The following is a 17,324-nucleotide window of genomic DNA, read 5'->3' as shown; positions in this document are numbered from 1 at the left end:
CCCGGAACTAACTGAATGGCTTCAAAAAACAGGAGGAGTTTCCAGCCCCTGGTGAGAAGCAAGGAAGGAGTTTTGCGTTACGCTTCCAAGATGGATTGGGATTCGATTACGATGGCGAACCTTCATCTGACAGCAACCGAGCATCGCTATTATGGCGATATTTTTATATATTGCTGTGAAAACGCTGACAGCGACAGCGTATCGGTTGTTAAAGTTGCCGAGCTTTTATGCTCTGCGAATTTGCCGCGAGACGTCACGATGAAGGTGAGCCTTTTATTTTATTTACTTTTCAAATTTCATTTTTCTTATCTCACGGCAAGATATTAAATGATTCTTTAATTTTTCCAACATTTCAATACATCTTTTTTCTACTATAAGTACAGAAGGTTAGGTCTATCCGTGCTTGATAGTCCAAAATTATATATTCATGATTCATTAATTATGGACTCCAACTGTTTCACACACACACACACACACACACACATATATATATATATATATGTGTGTGTGTGATATGGATATATATATACACACATATACACATACACATATACATATATATATATTTACAAGTGAGCTGTTTCGACAAATTTGTCATTTTGTTTTTCTCATTTTATTTAGATACTAGACATCTGCGTTGGGATCAAAGGCACAACTCATATAGGTAAAAAGCAGTTTTATGCGGTCCTTAAACTGGTGGCAGCCCATCAAGCAGGACTGGATGTTTGTAGAGATATGGTAACAGCTGCTTTAGATATTATAACTCTACCAAGATTTACATGGCCAACTTCTGGAGACGAGGATGGCAGAAGAAGTACGGATTCTACGAGAGGTATAAAAAGTAGATGTCATGTACCTGAAAGTACTACGGAAAGTGAAAGCGAAGCAGAATCTCCTAGAGAAACCGGCGGAAGTACGGATTCTCCAACACCGACCAATAGCGTTATTCAAGAACGAAACGATGGAATGTTGGGTGGCGATACAATATTGGATACTGTTTCTGGCGGCTGGCAAGGTCTTCTTATGTCCGAAGAGCAGAGACAATTGTTAGGTACAGAAGAGGAGAGCTCGGAACGTCACAGCAGCGACGAAGGTGAAGGAGAAGGAGATTGTTCGGGCTTTCCTCCAGAAGAGGTGTGGATTATCAGCGACGAGCAGCGTGACTATTACGCTGCTCAATTTGCGCAACTGCAATCTGATCCAGAAGGACTCCTAGCCGGACCGGTAGCTCGAACATTTTTCGAGAAGTCTAGACTTCCTGTAGCAGAACTGAGACGTATTTGGCAGCTAGCGGATGTTACCAGAGATGGAGCCTTGAGTTTACAAGAATTTTATGTAGCTATGCATCTAGTTGTCCTCAGAAGAAATCATGTACCACTTCCCGATGTTTTACCTCCGTCCTTGTCAATTCCATTAGTTATGCAAACTACAAATGCACCGCCGCCAGTTTCATCGACGACAAAGTGCCAAAGCAGTCCACCTAATTCAGTAAATATGAGAGATAAGAACAAGGAGTGGACAAAATTCGTTGACTCGCCGACCGGCACAACTACCTCTCTCACGAGTCCTGGGCTACAGTTAGTTAATTTTGATTTTCAAAAATCTGCCGTCGAGCGAGATCCAAAAATTTTACATCCGGTAGCTCTTCGTTTAACGCCAGAGGCAGCTATTCTGGCTTCTGGGGCCAATGGTAGCAATAGCAGTTGTACCACGTTAGGTGAAGACGATTTGCAACATTCTCCTGCATCTTTGGTACAGCGACCGCTTGTTGTTAAAAAACCACCACAATCGGCCGAAGATGCTATCATAGTAACTCCAAAGAAGGAACCACCACCTCCACCACCTCCTAGGCCTTATAGAACACACGCACGAAGTTCTAGTCTTGATCTTAATAAATTAGGTACATGTTGCTACCGGTATACTGCGATACTTCTCATTCGCAGCTGAGAAAGCAAATCTATCACTGCTCAAAATGTGTGCACGTTCTTGTAGGGAAAAACGGTCAAAGTTTTCTCGGAGCACCTCCGCTCGTACCGCCAAGAATTTCACCAGGAATCGTAAGTTACTCTATCTATTAAATTATATGTCTTCGTTTGTGATTACATTAATCAGTCGTTTATAATAGTTTGCTTTGTTATTTCGATATATGTTAATCGCTCTTATTTTCAATATATATACACACACGCACGCACGCACACACACACACACACACATGTATATATATGAACATCTTTAAGTTCTACAATTTTATTTTACATTTATCACCATTACTTTAACGCGGACGACCTGGTAAGCAAATTAGGAAAGTAATTTTTTAAGAAAATTTATCGTTCGTATCTGCCGCAGACTTCACCTCGAAAATTGGTTGGCCAAAGAAGCGAAGGGGAGGGACAAAGGACGCTGAGCGAAAGTCAAGGTTTTGTAGCTGATTTTTCGCATTTTTCTCCAAAGAATGAATTACCTGAAAATCCCTCGTTGGAGAATAGTATTCCGCAGTCTCAACAATTTACGGGTGTCTGTGGTGCATTTCATATTTATAGGAAACCCAGTCCAAGTAAGAGATAGATATTTTAATGGAAATGATAGTTCTATTAGAATTAATAGTGGAGTAAAAATATATTCAATGATATTATTAATTATATTAGAACGAGAACTTGGAGAAGAAGATTCTGCGAAAGATGATCCTGAAGATGGTAAGAAATTAACTTTGCAAGAATTGCGAGAAAAGAATGCAGAACTTCGACTAGTTTGTGAAGAATTGACGCGTGAATTAGCCAGCGCTCTTCAAGAACGTATAAATCTTCGTGCGAAACTCATGCTTTTGGTCTGATCCTTCCATCTCGTCCTTCTTTCTCGTACATACATTCAAAGTACCGTTTTCCATTCTTCAATGTAAACTCATGTATTTAATATGTCGTACCTAGTCTAGAATTGATCTTCTTTCGACGGTATAATTATATGTATATCTGTCAAAGTCAATTGTGCGAATGAAAGATAAAGGCTCGAACAAAAATCATGTTGCGGTAGTTCCGCTTTTTCTACAATAATTGGAGTTACTATTTCCTGTCGTTGCAGGATCCTACAGTGCAAAGATATATATATATATATATATATATTTATATATATATATATATATATATATATATATATACATATACACATACATACATACACATATATATACATTTTTATAATGTTTACGCATCGATAACTAAGACGTCAAGTTCTTGATTATATTTAGGTGGGCGTCTCTTTTTCTTTTTCTTTTTTTTTTTTCGATGGAATCCTATCCTAAACTATTCCTTCTTTGTACCGTGGATGTAAAAGTTATTTATTAGCTTTGTAATTACATCCACTAAAGTTTTAGTGTTGCAAATCGTCAGTCATCTTTATTTGAAAATATCTGTCGATTCCCAAAATTATCAAATGATCTTTGTATATTGACGGATATCTCCAAACAAGAAATTATTTATTAAAAGACGATGTAATAGTCTTAGCTTTACATTTATTGTACACTGCAAAACTAGATATTCATTAAAAAAGACGTATGATAAACGCGTACAAGCGTAGTCATTGTCTTCGCATAGAAACTTGTCTGCGTCCAACAAATCGTATTCTATCTTTATTTAAATTTACGATAATAGACTGAAATGGTAGACACGTCAAATGGTAAAACCTCTAATGATAAACTTAAATTTGAGAACGCGCAGGGGACCTTATGCGAAGAGTATTAACGATCACGTTTGTACATTTTTAACAACAAAGTCAACTTGTATTTTCGTATCGCTGTACAATCAAATTTTTCACTGCATGAGGTATAGCTTAGTATTGATATACTAAGAAAAGTCTTACTAAATCGTGTTTTACTTCGTGATAGCTATTGTATTATATAAGTATTTTAGGCATTAGACAGAATTAGACAAAGAGAGAGAGAGAGAGAGAGAGAGAGAGAGAGTGAGAGAGTGAGAGAGAAAAACTTTAACGAAAAGAGAATCTGCAGGAACAGAATAATTAAAGAAATGATCCGATCGCAAAACAAAACACAATACCCGTGATCGGATTATACAGAGTATATTAATTTTTCTATTCATTCTTTAAAAGTCGTCTATTACGAGAATGAAAATTAAATGGCTAAATAAAATTATCGATTTTATTGTTGTTAATACGAGGAAAAAAAAAAAAGAAATTAATTATAATGTTCTCTATCCACCTTGTACAATTCTTTATGAAGTTACAAGAAACGTTATTATCTTTGTGCCATATAATGCAATATTTTACTATCCCACAAATCCAAGCGAGATATTTTCCTTGATCTTCATGATATTATTGTACAGTTAAATCGTTTATTGCATTTTATGTTGTTTGCTTCACTCTAGTCGATATTAAAGCTTATATATATTAACAAATTTCTGTAAAAGATCACACCACTATGTTCTCACCAAATTTGATTGCTAAATTGAAAATAAATTTCTCTGTAAATATAATTATAAAATAAATTTCTTACCGATAAATGTGGTGTTTGCAAAAGCAATCGAGTAAGTATAAGACGTATGTCTTCAGATGCTACATTTAATTGGTTAAACAATCATATGAAAACTCGATAAATAATGTTTATTTATAGATAAAGTCTAGTTCAATTTAACTAAAAATTATTTATGTTAAATTAATTATTGCAAGTTTTAACCATGCTTTTAAATAATCTATCGAAATAATGTTTGAAGCTAAAGAAAGGTCAGCAGAAAGAATAAACGAAACGTGTTTCACTTTCGTAACAATCTTTTATTCGTTTCAATGCGAGAATGAAAAATAATTATTAATGACTTCAAGAGGAAATCACGAACGATGTGATATATATATTTGATGATGCAAGATAAAATGGAGAGAAAAAAAGGCAGAAGGAAGGAGTCGTGAAAAAGGATATGTTACGTGTGCTTTTATCATATCAATACGAGATACATTTCTCAGATAGGGTGATTTTATAATTGTTTACGAATAAAATACGCGGCTCCTTTTGGTTTCTAAATAACGACAGGATAAACTTTAGAGCCAGCTCTATTTTTTTTTTTTTTTTGTACTTGTATTCGCGACAAATGACCACCTAAAACATCTCATCGTTCTACTGTTTTCTGTGCGACGAGACAAATCTTACGGGAAACCGACGAAATAACTCCTGTTGCTTCTGAAACTTCTCTGAAGAACTACTGTGACCGTTAATAACAATTACCGTATGAGTTTTTCATTAACAGCAGAGAAGCGATCGTACGAGAGAAACGACGCCAGTATTATATGTTTAGACAAAGGACGCTCAAGGCGAGCTTAGTTGTCCTTTGATTGCATGTACTTTATGAGATCGATCACACGGCTGGAATAACCGAACTCGTTGTCGTACCACGAGATCAGCTTGACAAAGTTATTGTTCAATGGAATACCGGCTTTGGCATCGAAGATGCTAGAGTGATTGTCGCCGATAAAGTCGGAGGAGACAACATCGTCCTCCGTGTAGCCAAGAATACCCTTGAGAGGGCCTTCTGCGGCTTCCTTAACCTTAGCCTTGATGTCATCGTACGTGGCTGGTTTGCCTAGTCGTACGGTCAAGTCAACGACAGAGACGTTATGTACCGGTACACGGAAGGCCATACCAGTGAGTTTTCCGTTCAAAGCTGGAATTACTTTACCAACTGCTTTGGCAGCACCTGTTGCGGCAGGGATGATGTTTTGCGCAGCACCACGTCCATCACGCCACAGCTGATAAAAAAGATTCTCGTCAGAAGACGTACTTCTTCAAAAATGGAAACCTTTATATTTATATCAAAGAGAAGAAGAAGGAAGGTGTATATACCTTTCCAGAGGGTCCATCGACCGTTTTTTGGGTTGCCGTGATAGCGTGAACGGTAGTCATAAGACCTTCTATGATTTCAAAGTTGTCGTGAATAACTTTAGCAAGGGGAGCCAAGCAATTGGTCGTGCAAGAAGCGTTGGAGACGATTTTATTGCTTGGATCGTAAGCATCGAGATTGACACCAACGACGAACATCGGTGCATCGGCAGATGGTGCCGAGATAATAACTTTCTTAGCACCACCATCCAAGTGAGCCTGTTCAAACAACGATAAAAATAAAACGATAATAGAATTTAAATCGGATATAGTTTTAAAGGGGAAAAAAAAAAAAAAAAATGTATATATATATATATATATTCCACATACGGAGGCTTTTTCTATGGTGGTGAAAACTCCAGTTGATTCGACTACGTATTCGGCACCAGCCTTGGACCATGGAATGGCTTTTGGATCGCGTTCGCTGAAAACAGCGATCTTGTTGCCGTTAACAACGAGGCAACCATTCTCGGCCTTAACTTCACCTTTGAATTTTCCGTGAGTGGAGTCATACTTGAACATGTATACCATGTAATCCAGGCCAATGAAGGGGTCATTGATGGCGACGACCTATTAATATTATCATTTTTTTGTTTTCATAAACATATACCTTCGATATTTTAATATTGTTTTACGTACCTGACCACCACGCTCAAGTGATGCCCTAAGAACGAGACGGCCGATACGACCAAATCCGTTGATACCGATTTTGCTCATGTTGTCTTCTTTGCTAATACTGGAGAAATGAATGAGCAAACGATTCTCATTAATCGTACGACATCGTCGTATGGAATATTAAGAGAAGGGCAATAACTACGTTAACTGCGCAAATTGAGGTTAACTTTTTGAAACATCTCATAAAGGATTTAAATGAGAAAATGTCACGATTATTACTACATCATTCTTGTTGCGAATTCGTTCTGAAATTTTTTATAATCATGACTTTTCGATTAAATTAAATGTTTACGTATTATTGTTAGAATATCAAGGAACGAAAAAATTATTTTAGAATGTATGATCGATAGATAATGCAAAAAGAAAAGATGAGAGTTGCAATAGGAGTTTAAGAAAAAGTATTATATCGAGAGAGATGAAATATCGGACGCTGCGTTTTGAAGGTTGAACAAGGTTAAAGAAAAGGAATCGAATTTCCGAGCGTGCCCTTGACGACCGATGAACGCGACCTTGTTTATGGATTAATCGGAAATAGCATCATTTCATCGAACCGATGCATCATTAATATTTACATAATAATATGCAATAGTGCAATCGCATTCCTGACTGACGTAACGCGTCAATAAGTCACGTTATTTACAGAGAATATGTCAAAAAGTATCTTGTATGTCAAATTTGTTGATTATTTTATTTCTCGAAATTGCCGTAATATAAAAATTCTGAAACATAACCTCCAAGATATTCTTTATCTCTTGCAAAAGTTTGTGCCGATTTATAGAAATATTGATTACCTCTTTATATACACACATATATAATACTTCGTCGAGAAGAGACAGGACGCGCCTACGTTGACCAAGTTAAAATTTAATATAGAAACGAAAGAATAATATCTATTTTTATGGAACGAAGAAAAAAGAATTTGACGAAAAAGCCTACAGACTAGAGGTTACCGTAAATATGTTGAATTAGAAACGGGATTACTACGGAACGTATTTTTATTCTAGAAGATTTTACGCGTCAGGAACGAAACGTCGATCCTATTTCTCGTCGAATATTCGTCAATTTTTAATGAAATAATTTTTATCTGCTCATAATCGTCATTACTTCTTTTAACGTCATCTATCAAGTGACAAAATATGTACGTATGTGTCTACGTGTAAGCCGATACGTGTCGTACGTGCACGAGTTCACGGCATCATGCAAATACAAGGGGAATAAAAGAAGATGCGTATCAATGGATGAACCGTCGTCCGCCGTTCGCGTTTCTCTTCCATGAACGCGAGATCGGTCATGGTAGACAATGGACGCCGGCAAAATGAATTTTCCCATGAAAAAATAAATTATCGAATCACCGAAAAAGATATGGAGAAAAATGAGAATCGAACGTTTAGAAAATGCAATGCGACGGTTAAAACCAAGGGCCGTAGGATAAACGTAATTTTTTAATTTACTCACCTTCAATGAAAAGACCCGTACACTACGGTTACCACAGAAGCAGTGTCATTTGAAGGGCAGAAAACGGTAATATAACCGATGTACATTCCTGGCGTGTGCGCCGTAAGTTCTTCTACCGGTTCGTCCAGCTTCGTTCATTTTCGGCCATTCTCGGATGTCACGTGACATCTCAACTATCGACCTTCGATATAAGCGCGAAGTTCAAACATGTGATCGAGAGAAATTTTCTTGAAAATTCTTTTTAATTCTTTTTTTTTTTTTTTTTTTTTTATCATTGAAATATGTATCATTTAAATACGTTGTAACAATTATATACAATAAAATATAACGATACAAAAGACGTAAAACAATATATGCCTTTTTTGTATTATGCTTTTACACGATTATTCTTTATCTTCAATGACACTTTCTATGGGTGAAATCTTGCCAGAATCAACGTCGTACATATATACGATTAAATCAACGATACGATGTGCGTAACCGTATTCGTTGTCGTACCTAAAAAACACACACAAAAAAAAAAAGAGAATTAATTAAGATATACCAATATCTATATCGAAGTACATATTATATAAGTGTTTTTAATAAAATTGACCAACCATGCGATAATTTTGATAAATGTACTCGTTTGAGGAATGCCGGCCTTTGCGTCGAAGACACAGGAGTAAATGGTGTGATTAAAATCGGAGGAAACACAATCGTCCTCCGTGTAGCCTAGCACGTCTTTCAATTCTCCTTCGGACTCCTTTCTCATCATTGCTTTTATTTCGTCATACGTTGTTGGCTTATTGATTCTAGAAAAAAATCTCGGATCTTTAAGATCGAACAGAATATATCCATGTAAATTTCTAAACGAATTGAATCGATGACAATTTACCTAAATGTCATATCGCATAACGAGACATTAGATGTTGGTACTCTAAAAGCTATCGCCGATACTTTATCTTTGAGAGAGGGAATAATTTTTGCCAATGACTTGGCCGCTCCCGTAGATGTTGGTATGATATTTTGCAAAGCTCCTCTTCCATCTCTCCATAACTGAAGAGTCAAAGTAAAATAATAGTTATAGGTAATAAATGTAACGAATTATTTGTACTAAAGTTAAAAAGGATCGCTATCTTTTACACAGCACCTTATTTATCGGCCCGTCTACCGTTTTCTGGGTAGCTGTTACAGCGTGCACACTGGATATCATTGCTTCGAGTACCTCGAAATTATCGTTCATAATTTTAATGATAGGAGCTGCACAATTCGTCGTGCAAGAAGCTGCCGATACTACGTTGCCCTTTTTTGGATCGTAACATTTATGATTAACTCCGTATACGTACATGGGTGCATCGATCGAAGGTGCTGTAATTATCACCTTTTTTGCGCCCCCATCGTTATGCAACTAATTAAAATTAGACAATATAATTATACAATTTATAATTATACAATACATTCTTACGAATAAGAAATTATATAAAAACATGTAAACATTATATGTACGTATATCTCGGTAGTACTTGATAGTACTTCGTAGTACTTCGTAGTACTTCTGATTGTGTATCGGTCATGACACAAAATAATTTTTTGTACGATTATACTTACGCTTGCCTTCTCCAAAGTTGTAAATACTCCTGTAGCTTCTATTACGTATGTTACATTGTTTTCCTTCCATCGAATTTTCGACGGATTTTTCTCCTGTGACGTGACAATTTTTTTATCTAAATTAAGACAAACATTTATATATATATAAATATATGTATGTATGTATAGTGTCTACATATATATCTAGTAATTTAGCTTCATTCAAATATATTACTATTCTAACCATCTATAATTATACATCCATTTTCGCATAATATAGTTTTAGGAAACAATCCATGAGTAGAGTCGTATTTAAAAAGATATATCATATAGTCGGTCGTAATATATGGATCATTAATTAGGCTCACCTGTAAGTTTTCATATCTAAAATTATAATAAGCTTATGGGCGAGATCGAACGATTTAATTAACGATAAGATGTTGTGATTACTTCGACATTTTTCTCAAGACAGGCTCGAAAGCACATTCTTCCTATCCTTCCAAATCCGTTTATCCCTACGACAGCCATAATTTTGTTGTCTGAACGAGGAGAAACAACGTATGTGTCTTCGAATACTTACAATTTTAATAATTTTCGGAATATAATGTCGGAATAATTGATAAGTAAATAATACGAATTTATGTACAATAAAAATAATTTCGATGAATCGATTTGTTGAACGAAAAACATTCATGAACAACTAATCGATTAGTAACGAAGAAATGAATTAAAATTAAAAATATTAATAATATCGATAAAACGTAATACGTTAATTATAATTATATTATTTTTATTGATTTTTACTTTTTTTTTGTCCTTCATATACTGTCCTCACGATTTCGACTGTTTTCAGAAGACGAATTTTCGAGATCGTCTGGTATTCGAGGAATGCATCCCATAAGTCTTGAACATCGTGTGGCTTTTCTGCACGTGTTCAAACACGTGTGCGTCTTTCGGCTAATTATAAATTGTTGAAAATGTAAAAGGAACGATCAAAGTTGTCGGTACGCGTTATTTAGCTAAATTCGTACATACGCCTTTGTAAGACCCAAAAAACGATCCAACTAACGTAGTCATTATAGTTTATTTAAAAATAAATTTATTTGTATTCTAATCGTAACCAAAAGCTTTCGAAATAGATACATTCTAATTCATTATTCATAGCTAATTCTAGTTAATAGCTCAAAGAAAATGTTTACGAATCACAAGAGGTAGTTTTTATAAGTATTCTATTCTCGATTCTACGAATCGAGAACGTTTGAATTTGTCCGAAGTTTGTCTTAAGGATTAAGAAGATTTCTCGTAGAGCTTAAGATTTAGTCTTCTCTCCGTCGTTGAACGATAAGGTTTTAATTCCTGTGTCATTAAATAATCAATTATTACAAGAGATCATGACATATAATATATCAATATTTTAAAAGTATATTTTCAAAAATGGAGGAAACTATCGCGCTAATTAAGTCTTGTTTAATTTCCAAAAAAGGGGGTATACCAATTAGATCTTTAAATAGTAAGTATCGAAGTGTTCATTTAACACTAGAATATTTACTCAACTTGTACAAAATCGAAACTTTAACTACGTTTATATTAATTTTATATATACGTTTTTTCTTACAGATGAATTCGAGAAGATCGTTGGAGAACCAATTCCTTATACGAGATTAGGATTTTCTAGTTTGCGAAGTTTATTAAGCAAAGTAGACGGATTGAAGACTATTAAAAAATTAAATGGGGAAGAAACGTTAATTGTAAACGATCCCAAAATTAAACACATTGTTGATTTAATTAAGAAACAAAAGGAAGATTACAAGGCAACTAACGTAAGTTAATGAATCATATCACGATAAAATAGATATTTAATCCCTTTTAATATTTATTGTACATTCGCTCTACGTGTATTTTTATAGTCAAAGTATTACAAACGATTTACAACGTATCCTTCAAGTTGCTATAATAACATTAATCATAATGATACAAATACGAGTAAAGATGAACAATATGAAGATAGAAACAAAGTTTGGTTCAGTGATAATATAAAATATTACAAACGGCGGAAAAAAAATCAGAATTTAAATTTAAATTCTTCTAATTACGGTAATATATATTTTTGCATTATTAATCGAATATCACTAAAAAAGAAATTTGTAAATGCATTCCCTATATGTTACAGAGAGTACAAGAGATAACAAATGTTTGTCCTATGAAGTATATGATAGTGAACACAACAATATTGTAGTCATTGAAAAATGTAATTCACAAATAGAGGTTCGTATCAATGGTTACTCTCTCTCTCTCTCTCTCTCTCTCTCTCTCTCTCTCTCTCTCTCTCTCTCTCTCTCTCTCTCTCTCCTATATATGATAAATGAAAATGAAATATTATCAAGGAACTATTTTGTTTTTTTAGAAAACTATTTACGAGCCTATTCTCCTCCGTCATCAGCTTATAGGAGACGATTTTTTTCTTCAATTGGTCATACGAAATCTTGGTCTACCAGTATGGCGCTACATAGGTAATTAATTCTTTCTCATTTGCTTGATCTTTTACAAAAGTATCCCTTATATTCGTAACAATTTATTAATGATATATGAAAGAAAACGTAAATCAAAGAATATTGCAATTAGAAGAAATTAATTTTAAAGAATATGTCATTTTTTATAGGAGATATGGCTCTCCGTTGCGGTTTATGCATATCGGGACAAACGATAAATGATTGTATCAAAAGATTAAAAGACGTGGAATGTATATCCAATCAAATTATTATAATGTTGGGAGCTGTTGATATTTATAACGTAGGTAACCTTTTACAATATAATTTTGTAATAATAAGGTGACAAATAAGCCGGATAACGTTGTTATTAAATTTATTAGGGTGCTTCTTTCGACGATTTAATCAAGAGTATGGAATATTTATTGAAAATATTAAAATATAAATTTGCCTTCTCGAATTCAGCAATAAAAATTTGCACGATTCCACCATTGGCAAACTTATCCTTGCATGGACACGTTAATAAGGCAAGAGCTCTTTATTCCTTCAACAATTGGATCCGCGGTTTAAATTACAAAGAACATAGCAATTTTCAAAGTTACATCGAGAAAAATTCTTATCGGATAATAGATTTTTTCGAGGGTTTCACGAATGAAACGTATACCACGCAATACGAATGGTTCCAATTAAATGCACGTATGGTATCTGGTTGTAAGCATCCTCATGTTCTTTGGAACAAACATGGACGAAAACGTGCGATGGAGCTGTTAACCGACGAACTGTGAGCTTCTCTTCTCGTTATTTATTTATTTATTTATGTGTGTTTAAAATCGATGTCAATTACAATTTGTTCTATATATATATATATATATATAAGATCATCTGTCAAAGTTTCGACTGTCTCGACGTCCTTATCCGTTGCGTTTGTAATGGGTCGCTTTTTAAGGATCATCAGACGCTCGAAACGTCAGTGATCGATACAATCGAACCACAAATGTATTGTTTCGTATGTCAATTAATCTGTCTCCTTTCTTTCTCTCTCTCTCTCTCTCTCTTTATTTTTATTTTATATATTATCAATGTAATTATTATTATTATTATTATTATTATTATTATTATTGTTAGAATCGGATGTGAAAGTATTTATGAGTGGAAAATGATATATTGAGTGTTATAGACAAAAATGGCCATTTTCATCGGATTTATTGCATAATGCGGTTTGAAAATCTAAGACATCTTATAGATTAAATTAAAAATTAGCTTTGCTAATTTAAAAATTCATCATAAGTTCGAATAACGAACAATGTACCATAGGATAAATCAATTTTTTATCAACAAAGTTGATTTGCCAATGGCATTAAGAAATTTAAAAAGTTTGCGACATTCTTATAAGACTGATACACTCATAAAAATGTACTAATTCTTTAAATTTTTTAATCCATTGACCCTCATGTATATTGTTCGTGAAGTATTCGTAAGAATTTTTTTATTCAATATTTAAATAATTATCGTTCAAATCGTGCATATTAATACCGATTTAGAATTTTTCAATTTCTTGGCACGTTCTCCGTCCACCGTTATTCGTTTCATGATAATAAAATATGTATATAAAATTAAACATTCAAGTTTTTTAAAATCAAATTCTAATATTATTAATTATAAGTAAATGGTATATGTAACGTGGTATATGAAAAAATATGTTGCAGTTATGAATAGATTTGTATACAAATAAGTTGTTTATGTATGTATGTGTATTATAAAAGTAAGAATTTTTCAAGAAAATATTTATTAGTGGAACGAAGAAAATCAAGGCACTTTTTTCATTCCGTTTTATTATTAATAAGTAAGATTATCGTATTAAGGATATTTCTAATGTTTTTCCAATTCAAATATTTATAGTAATACTTTTAATTGTATTATTATAAATACTGTAAATATATTCAAGCTTACAGTGTCGATTATGTAATATCGTATCGATTGTACAACAGGCAGATAATTGGATTATAATAATAAGAATTAATTTTATAATTATATCCTATTTAATCGAATAAGAAACATATATGAAAAGGAACAATAATTGCCATCGTCTGCAAAAATGGTTTCTTTTTTATTCGTGACAATTTATTAACAATGTATAAAATTACGAAAATATGATGTACGATATTGAGAAGGCATCCGTGTTTAATAAATTGTGAATGAATTTTCGAACAATTTCGTTAGATCCTCTTCTGATTGTTCACGTGGCGCTAATTTTGTAATCCGATGCTATAAAAAAAAAAAAAAAAGAAAAGAAAAAAAAAAGAAAATGATTATTTAGAGATTACGAATAAAGATTAAAAATTGTAAAGGATAACTTGTGATGTGAACGATGCAACGAATGTATTAATCTTCGAAATTGTTATATATGTTGCCACATAAGTATGGTGACCAATAAATCACGCATACTTTCAAAACATTTTCAAACTCTCTATCTTATTTTCCTCTTTGAATTTTAATAGATAAAAATAAACAAGGAACGTGACTTTTACCTGAGGTAAAGTTCCTTGCACCAGAATAGGAATATCTTCTTTCTCGAAGCCAAGTTCTGTCAGACCATTTTCTACCTTCATTACATGCATATATTTTCTTACGGTATCAGCTAAAATCTTTCCAGCGTCCGCTCGTTTTGCTCCCTTAATGTCCGTTCCTAATAATTCTGCGGCCTCTAGGTGTCTTTCTGGGCAAGCACTACCGGTGAATGAGAAAACAGCTGGCGCCGAGATAACAACGGAGAGACCGTGAGGTACGATAGGATGATCCTTGCTATATCCCTGATAATAAAATGATATATAATTTCGATGTGCCGTAATTTTATCTTGCGGAATTTCATTAATTAGTAAATCATTTCATTCTGCGAAGAATGAAATGATCACATGTTAAATAAGCAATACCTACGAGCTCACCTCGGGTTGAAAATTACGAACGTTACCGCTTATGGGATAAGAAAGACCATGACAAAGGTGGACACCAGCGTTTCCAAAACCAACACCAGCCATGGTACTAGCTAGATGCATATTGCTTCTAGCTTCGAGATCGTCTTCTCTATATACTGCTCTCTCAAAATATCTATAATATAATATATACGATAAGAATAATACAAACATATGGATAGGGGGAAGAAAGATATTTAATACTTACTTGCGCATTACTCGCAGCGCATATCTTGCCCATACATCGCTAATAGGATTGCTGCCTTGATAAGCTGGTCGCAGAATCGGATTGGAAGGACATGGTGTCCTTTCCGTGTATGGTATTGCTGTAAACGATTCCAAAGCATGACAAAGTACATCGAAGCCAGAATAAGCACAAACTCTTTGTGGTAAACTCAATGTATGGTTCGGATCGATAAGGCCCAAGGTAGGTCTTAGAGCTCTGTTTGAAGAAAAAGTACAACAAATATAATAATTAATCACCGAACAAATTCATTTATAATATTAGCTTCTTGCCTGTTTGCAATTCCAGTTTTGGCCTTAAGAGGCCGATAATCGAAGATAGATACACCGGTAGTCTCTGAACCTGTACCCGTAGTCGTTGGTACCGCAATGAGCGCTTTCAAATTGACTAAAATTGGTTTTCCTTTTCCTATTGGTGCATTAACATAATCCAAGAAATCAGCATTGGGATCACTGCTATAAAGATTTGCAGCTTTGCACGTATCCATCACTGATCCACCTCCGACCTATTATCAATGATTACAATATTTAAATATTTATTTTATCAACTTCTTTATAAGCACCACGATAAATGATGTATAATTACCGCAACAAAGGCGTCGAACTTTCCACGTTTTGCGAATTCTATCGAATCCTGAAGACTCTCTTCCGTAGGTTCCACTCGTACCTTATCGTAAACTTCAAACTCAATTCCTTGCTTAGCTAAGCTATCGATCGCAGATTTTACTGGTTGAAGATTGATTAAATTAGGATCGGTCATTAAACAAATTTTCTTCGCACCTAAATTCTGAATATCGTGTCCCAATTCTTTTGTAACTCCGATGCCATAACGAACAGTCGAGCAAGCCATCTGAAACGAATATTTGAATGTTATCGAGAAAAAGAAAGAAGATCATACAATCAAACATTAATACTATATCATTTAACAGATGTTTACTTCGAAAGGTAATGAAACAATCAGTATACACAAGGAGCATCGTTTGGCTCATGCCGATACTGTTATAGTGGGTCATCTGAATCGTAGATAACATCAAAGACTCTTCTTATCTCTCTCATTCTGTTTTCACGGATAGACGATACAAAACAAACGTTATTTAGAGGCATTGGAAGGTTTTTTTACTTGTACTTGAAACACTCGTTTCTTACTCCTACATGACGTGATCGATCAACTATTCCGTAGCTATCAGCAAAGAAATTGAGATTCAATGAAACAAACAGATTACAATTATAGACTCTTAAACTTTACCTCGAACGCATATTCTTTTAACGGAATCGAATTGGCTATAGTGCTACGGACTTTACTCTGTTCGATTATTGGCGTAATACCTCCTGGATTTCCATGGGCTGGACATCTGCATCTAATTACGTCAAAATAATAATTTTTTAATAATCACTTTATTTCGAATTCTTTTATTGAAATATATTTCGAATGATTAATAAAGATTAATGCGACGCGAAAAAATAACTTACGATTGTGACGAAATAACTTGGAGCAGCTCGACGACTCGCCTTCTGGGAAGCATTTTTCAAAATCACGGAAAAATACAGACTAACCCGTGAGATGAATTAATTCTTGAGGGGCAGGGTGGGGTGTGGTGGGAGGAAGGAAGAGGAGGGGGGGAGGGGAAGTAAATAAATAAATAAAAATAAAAATTAAAAAAGAACAACAGGAGAAATCGCGGAAAAAGAGAAAAATTAGAATAACGGAGAATCACTTGGAACGTATTTCTCTTCGTTCAGACGACTTTACGACGACTGCTGTTCGATCTGCTTATTGCCTTCTCTGTTATTTGCCTATCATTTGTAATTCCAGCAATCTAGCTTGCGTAAGACGCGTTCCGCGTCATTACAGGGACGTGTCAATAATGTTGTTTTGTTAAAGATCATTCAGTTTTAGATAAATTGTCACGCTTCTACGTGTTTATACACTTTTAGAAACTAAATACTTTAGAATTGTAACAAGACTCAGTTTTGTAGCTCGTTTCAGTTTTTTTTTTATTGATACGAGTTTACGTCATTGCACATTGAATATGTAAATATTCTTGTACGCAT

General features: G+C 34.3%; 5 protein-coding genes across 8 annotated transcripts; 2 read left to right on the top strand and 3 right to left on the bottom strand.

Moving 5' to 3' along the window:
- LOC124949558 (ralBP1-associated Eps domain-containing protein 1) lies at window positions 1-4,260 on the top strand. Its single transcript, XM_047494825.1, has 5 exons — window positions 1-264; window positions 622-1,900; window positions 1,993-2,057; window positions 2,347-2,554; window positions 2,646-4,260. The coding sequence occupies exons 1-5, from the start codon at window positions 16-18 to the stop codon at window positions 2,828-2,830; spliced, it is 1,986 nt and encodes a 661-aa protein (XP_047350781.1). The 5' UTR covers window positions 1-15; the 3' UTR covers window positions 2,831-4,260.
- Window positions 4,261-4,758: 498 nt separating this feature from the next.
- On the bottom strand, window positions 4,759-8,145 carry LOC124949559 (glyceraldehyde-3-phosphate dehydrogenase 2-like). Its single transcript, XM_047494826.1, has 5 exons — window positions 8,006-8,145; window positions 6,515-6,611; window positions 6,206-6,445; window positions 5,840-6,094; window positions 4,759-5,745 (listed from the first exon to the last, which is right to left on the bottom strand). Exons 2-5 carry the CDS (start codon window positions 6,590-6,592, stop codon window positions 5,317-5,319), a joined length of 1,002 nt encoding a protein of 333 aa, XP_047350782.1. The 5' UTR covers window positions 6,593-6,611; window positions 8,006-8,145; the 3' UTR covers window positions 4,759-5,316.
- On the bottom strand, window positions 8,006-10,102 carry LOC124949561 (glyceraldehyde-3-phosphate dehydrogenase 1-like). Its single transcript, XM_047494828.1, has 7 exons — window positions 10,025-10,102; window positions 9,819-9,942; window positions 9,596-9,711; window positions 9,138-9,395; window positions 8,883-9,043; window positions 8,605-8,799; window positions 8,006-8,503 (listed from the first exon to the last, which is right to left on the bottom strand). Exons 1-7 carry the CDS (start codon window positions 10,100-10,102, stop codon window positions 8,389-8,391), a joined length of 1,047 nt encoding a protein of 348 aa, XP_047350784.1. The 3' UTR covers window positions 8,006-8,388.
- Window positions 10,103-10,885: 783 nt separating this feature from the next.
- Window positions 10,886-14,515, top strand: LOC124949072. The gene is made up of 7 exons (XM_047493611.1): window positions 10,886-11,084; window positions 11,192-11,394; window positions 11,482-11,668; window positions 11,745-11,839; window positions 11,979-12,084; window positions 12,234-12,364; window positions 12,444-14,515. The coding sequence occupies exons 1-7, from the start codon at window positions 11,009-11,011 to the stop codon at window positions 12,843-12,845; spliced, it is 1,200 nt and encodes a 399-aa protein (XP_047349567.1). The 5' UTR covers window positions 10,886-11,008; the 3' UTR covers window positions 12,846-14,515.
- Window positions 11,413-17,264, bottom strand: LOC124949071 (probable hydroxyacid-oxoacid transhydrogenase, mitochondrial). Of its 4 annotated transcripts, none has more exons than XM_047493607.1 (8): window positions 16,743-17,222; window positions 16,519-16,630; window positions 15,859-16,122; window positions 15,546-15,778; window positions 15,238-15,471; window positions 15,003-15,165; window positions 14,589-14,870; window positions 11,413-14,325 (listed from the first exon to the last, which is right to left on the bottom strand). In XM_047493607.1, exons 1-8 carry the CDS (start codon window positions 16,793-16,795, stop codon window positions 14,242-14,244), a joined length of 1,425 nt encoding a protein of 474 aa, XP_047349563.1. In that variant the 5' UTR covers window positions 16,796-17,222; the 3' UTR covers window positions 11,413-14,241. The 4 variants fall into 4 exon arrangements, with proteins under 4 accessions (XP_047349563.1, XP_047349564.1, XP_047349565.1 ...); XM_047493608.1 differs by lacking the exon at window positions 16,743-17,222 and adding an exon at window positions 16,210-16,452; XM_047493609.1 differs by lacking the exon at window positions 16,743-17,222 and adding an exon at window positions 16,210-16,329.
- Window positions 17,265-17,324: the final 60 nt, after the last annotated feature.

This window comes from Vespa velutina, chromosome 5 (assembly GCF_912470025.1).
Source record: "Vespa velutina chromosome 5, iVesVel2.1, whole genome shotgun sequence".
Taxonomy (NCBI): domain Eukaryota; kingdom Metazoa; phylum Arthropoda; class Insecta; order Hymenoptera; family Vespidae; genus Vespa; species Vespa velutina.
Note: the sequence above shows the minus strand (reverse complement) of the source record. Positions and strands in the feature narration are given on the sequence as shown.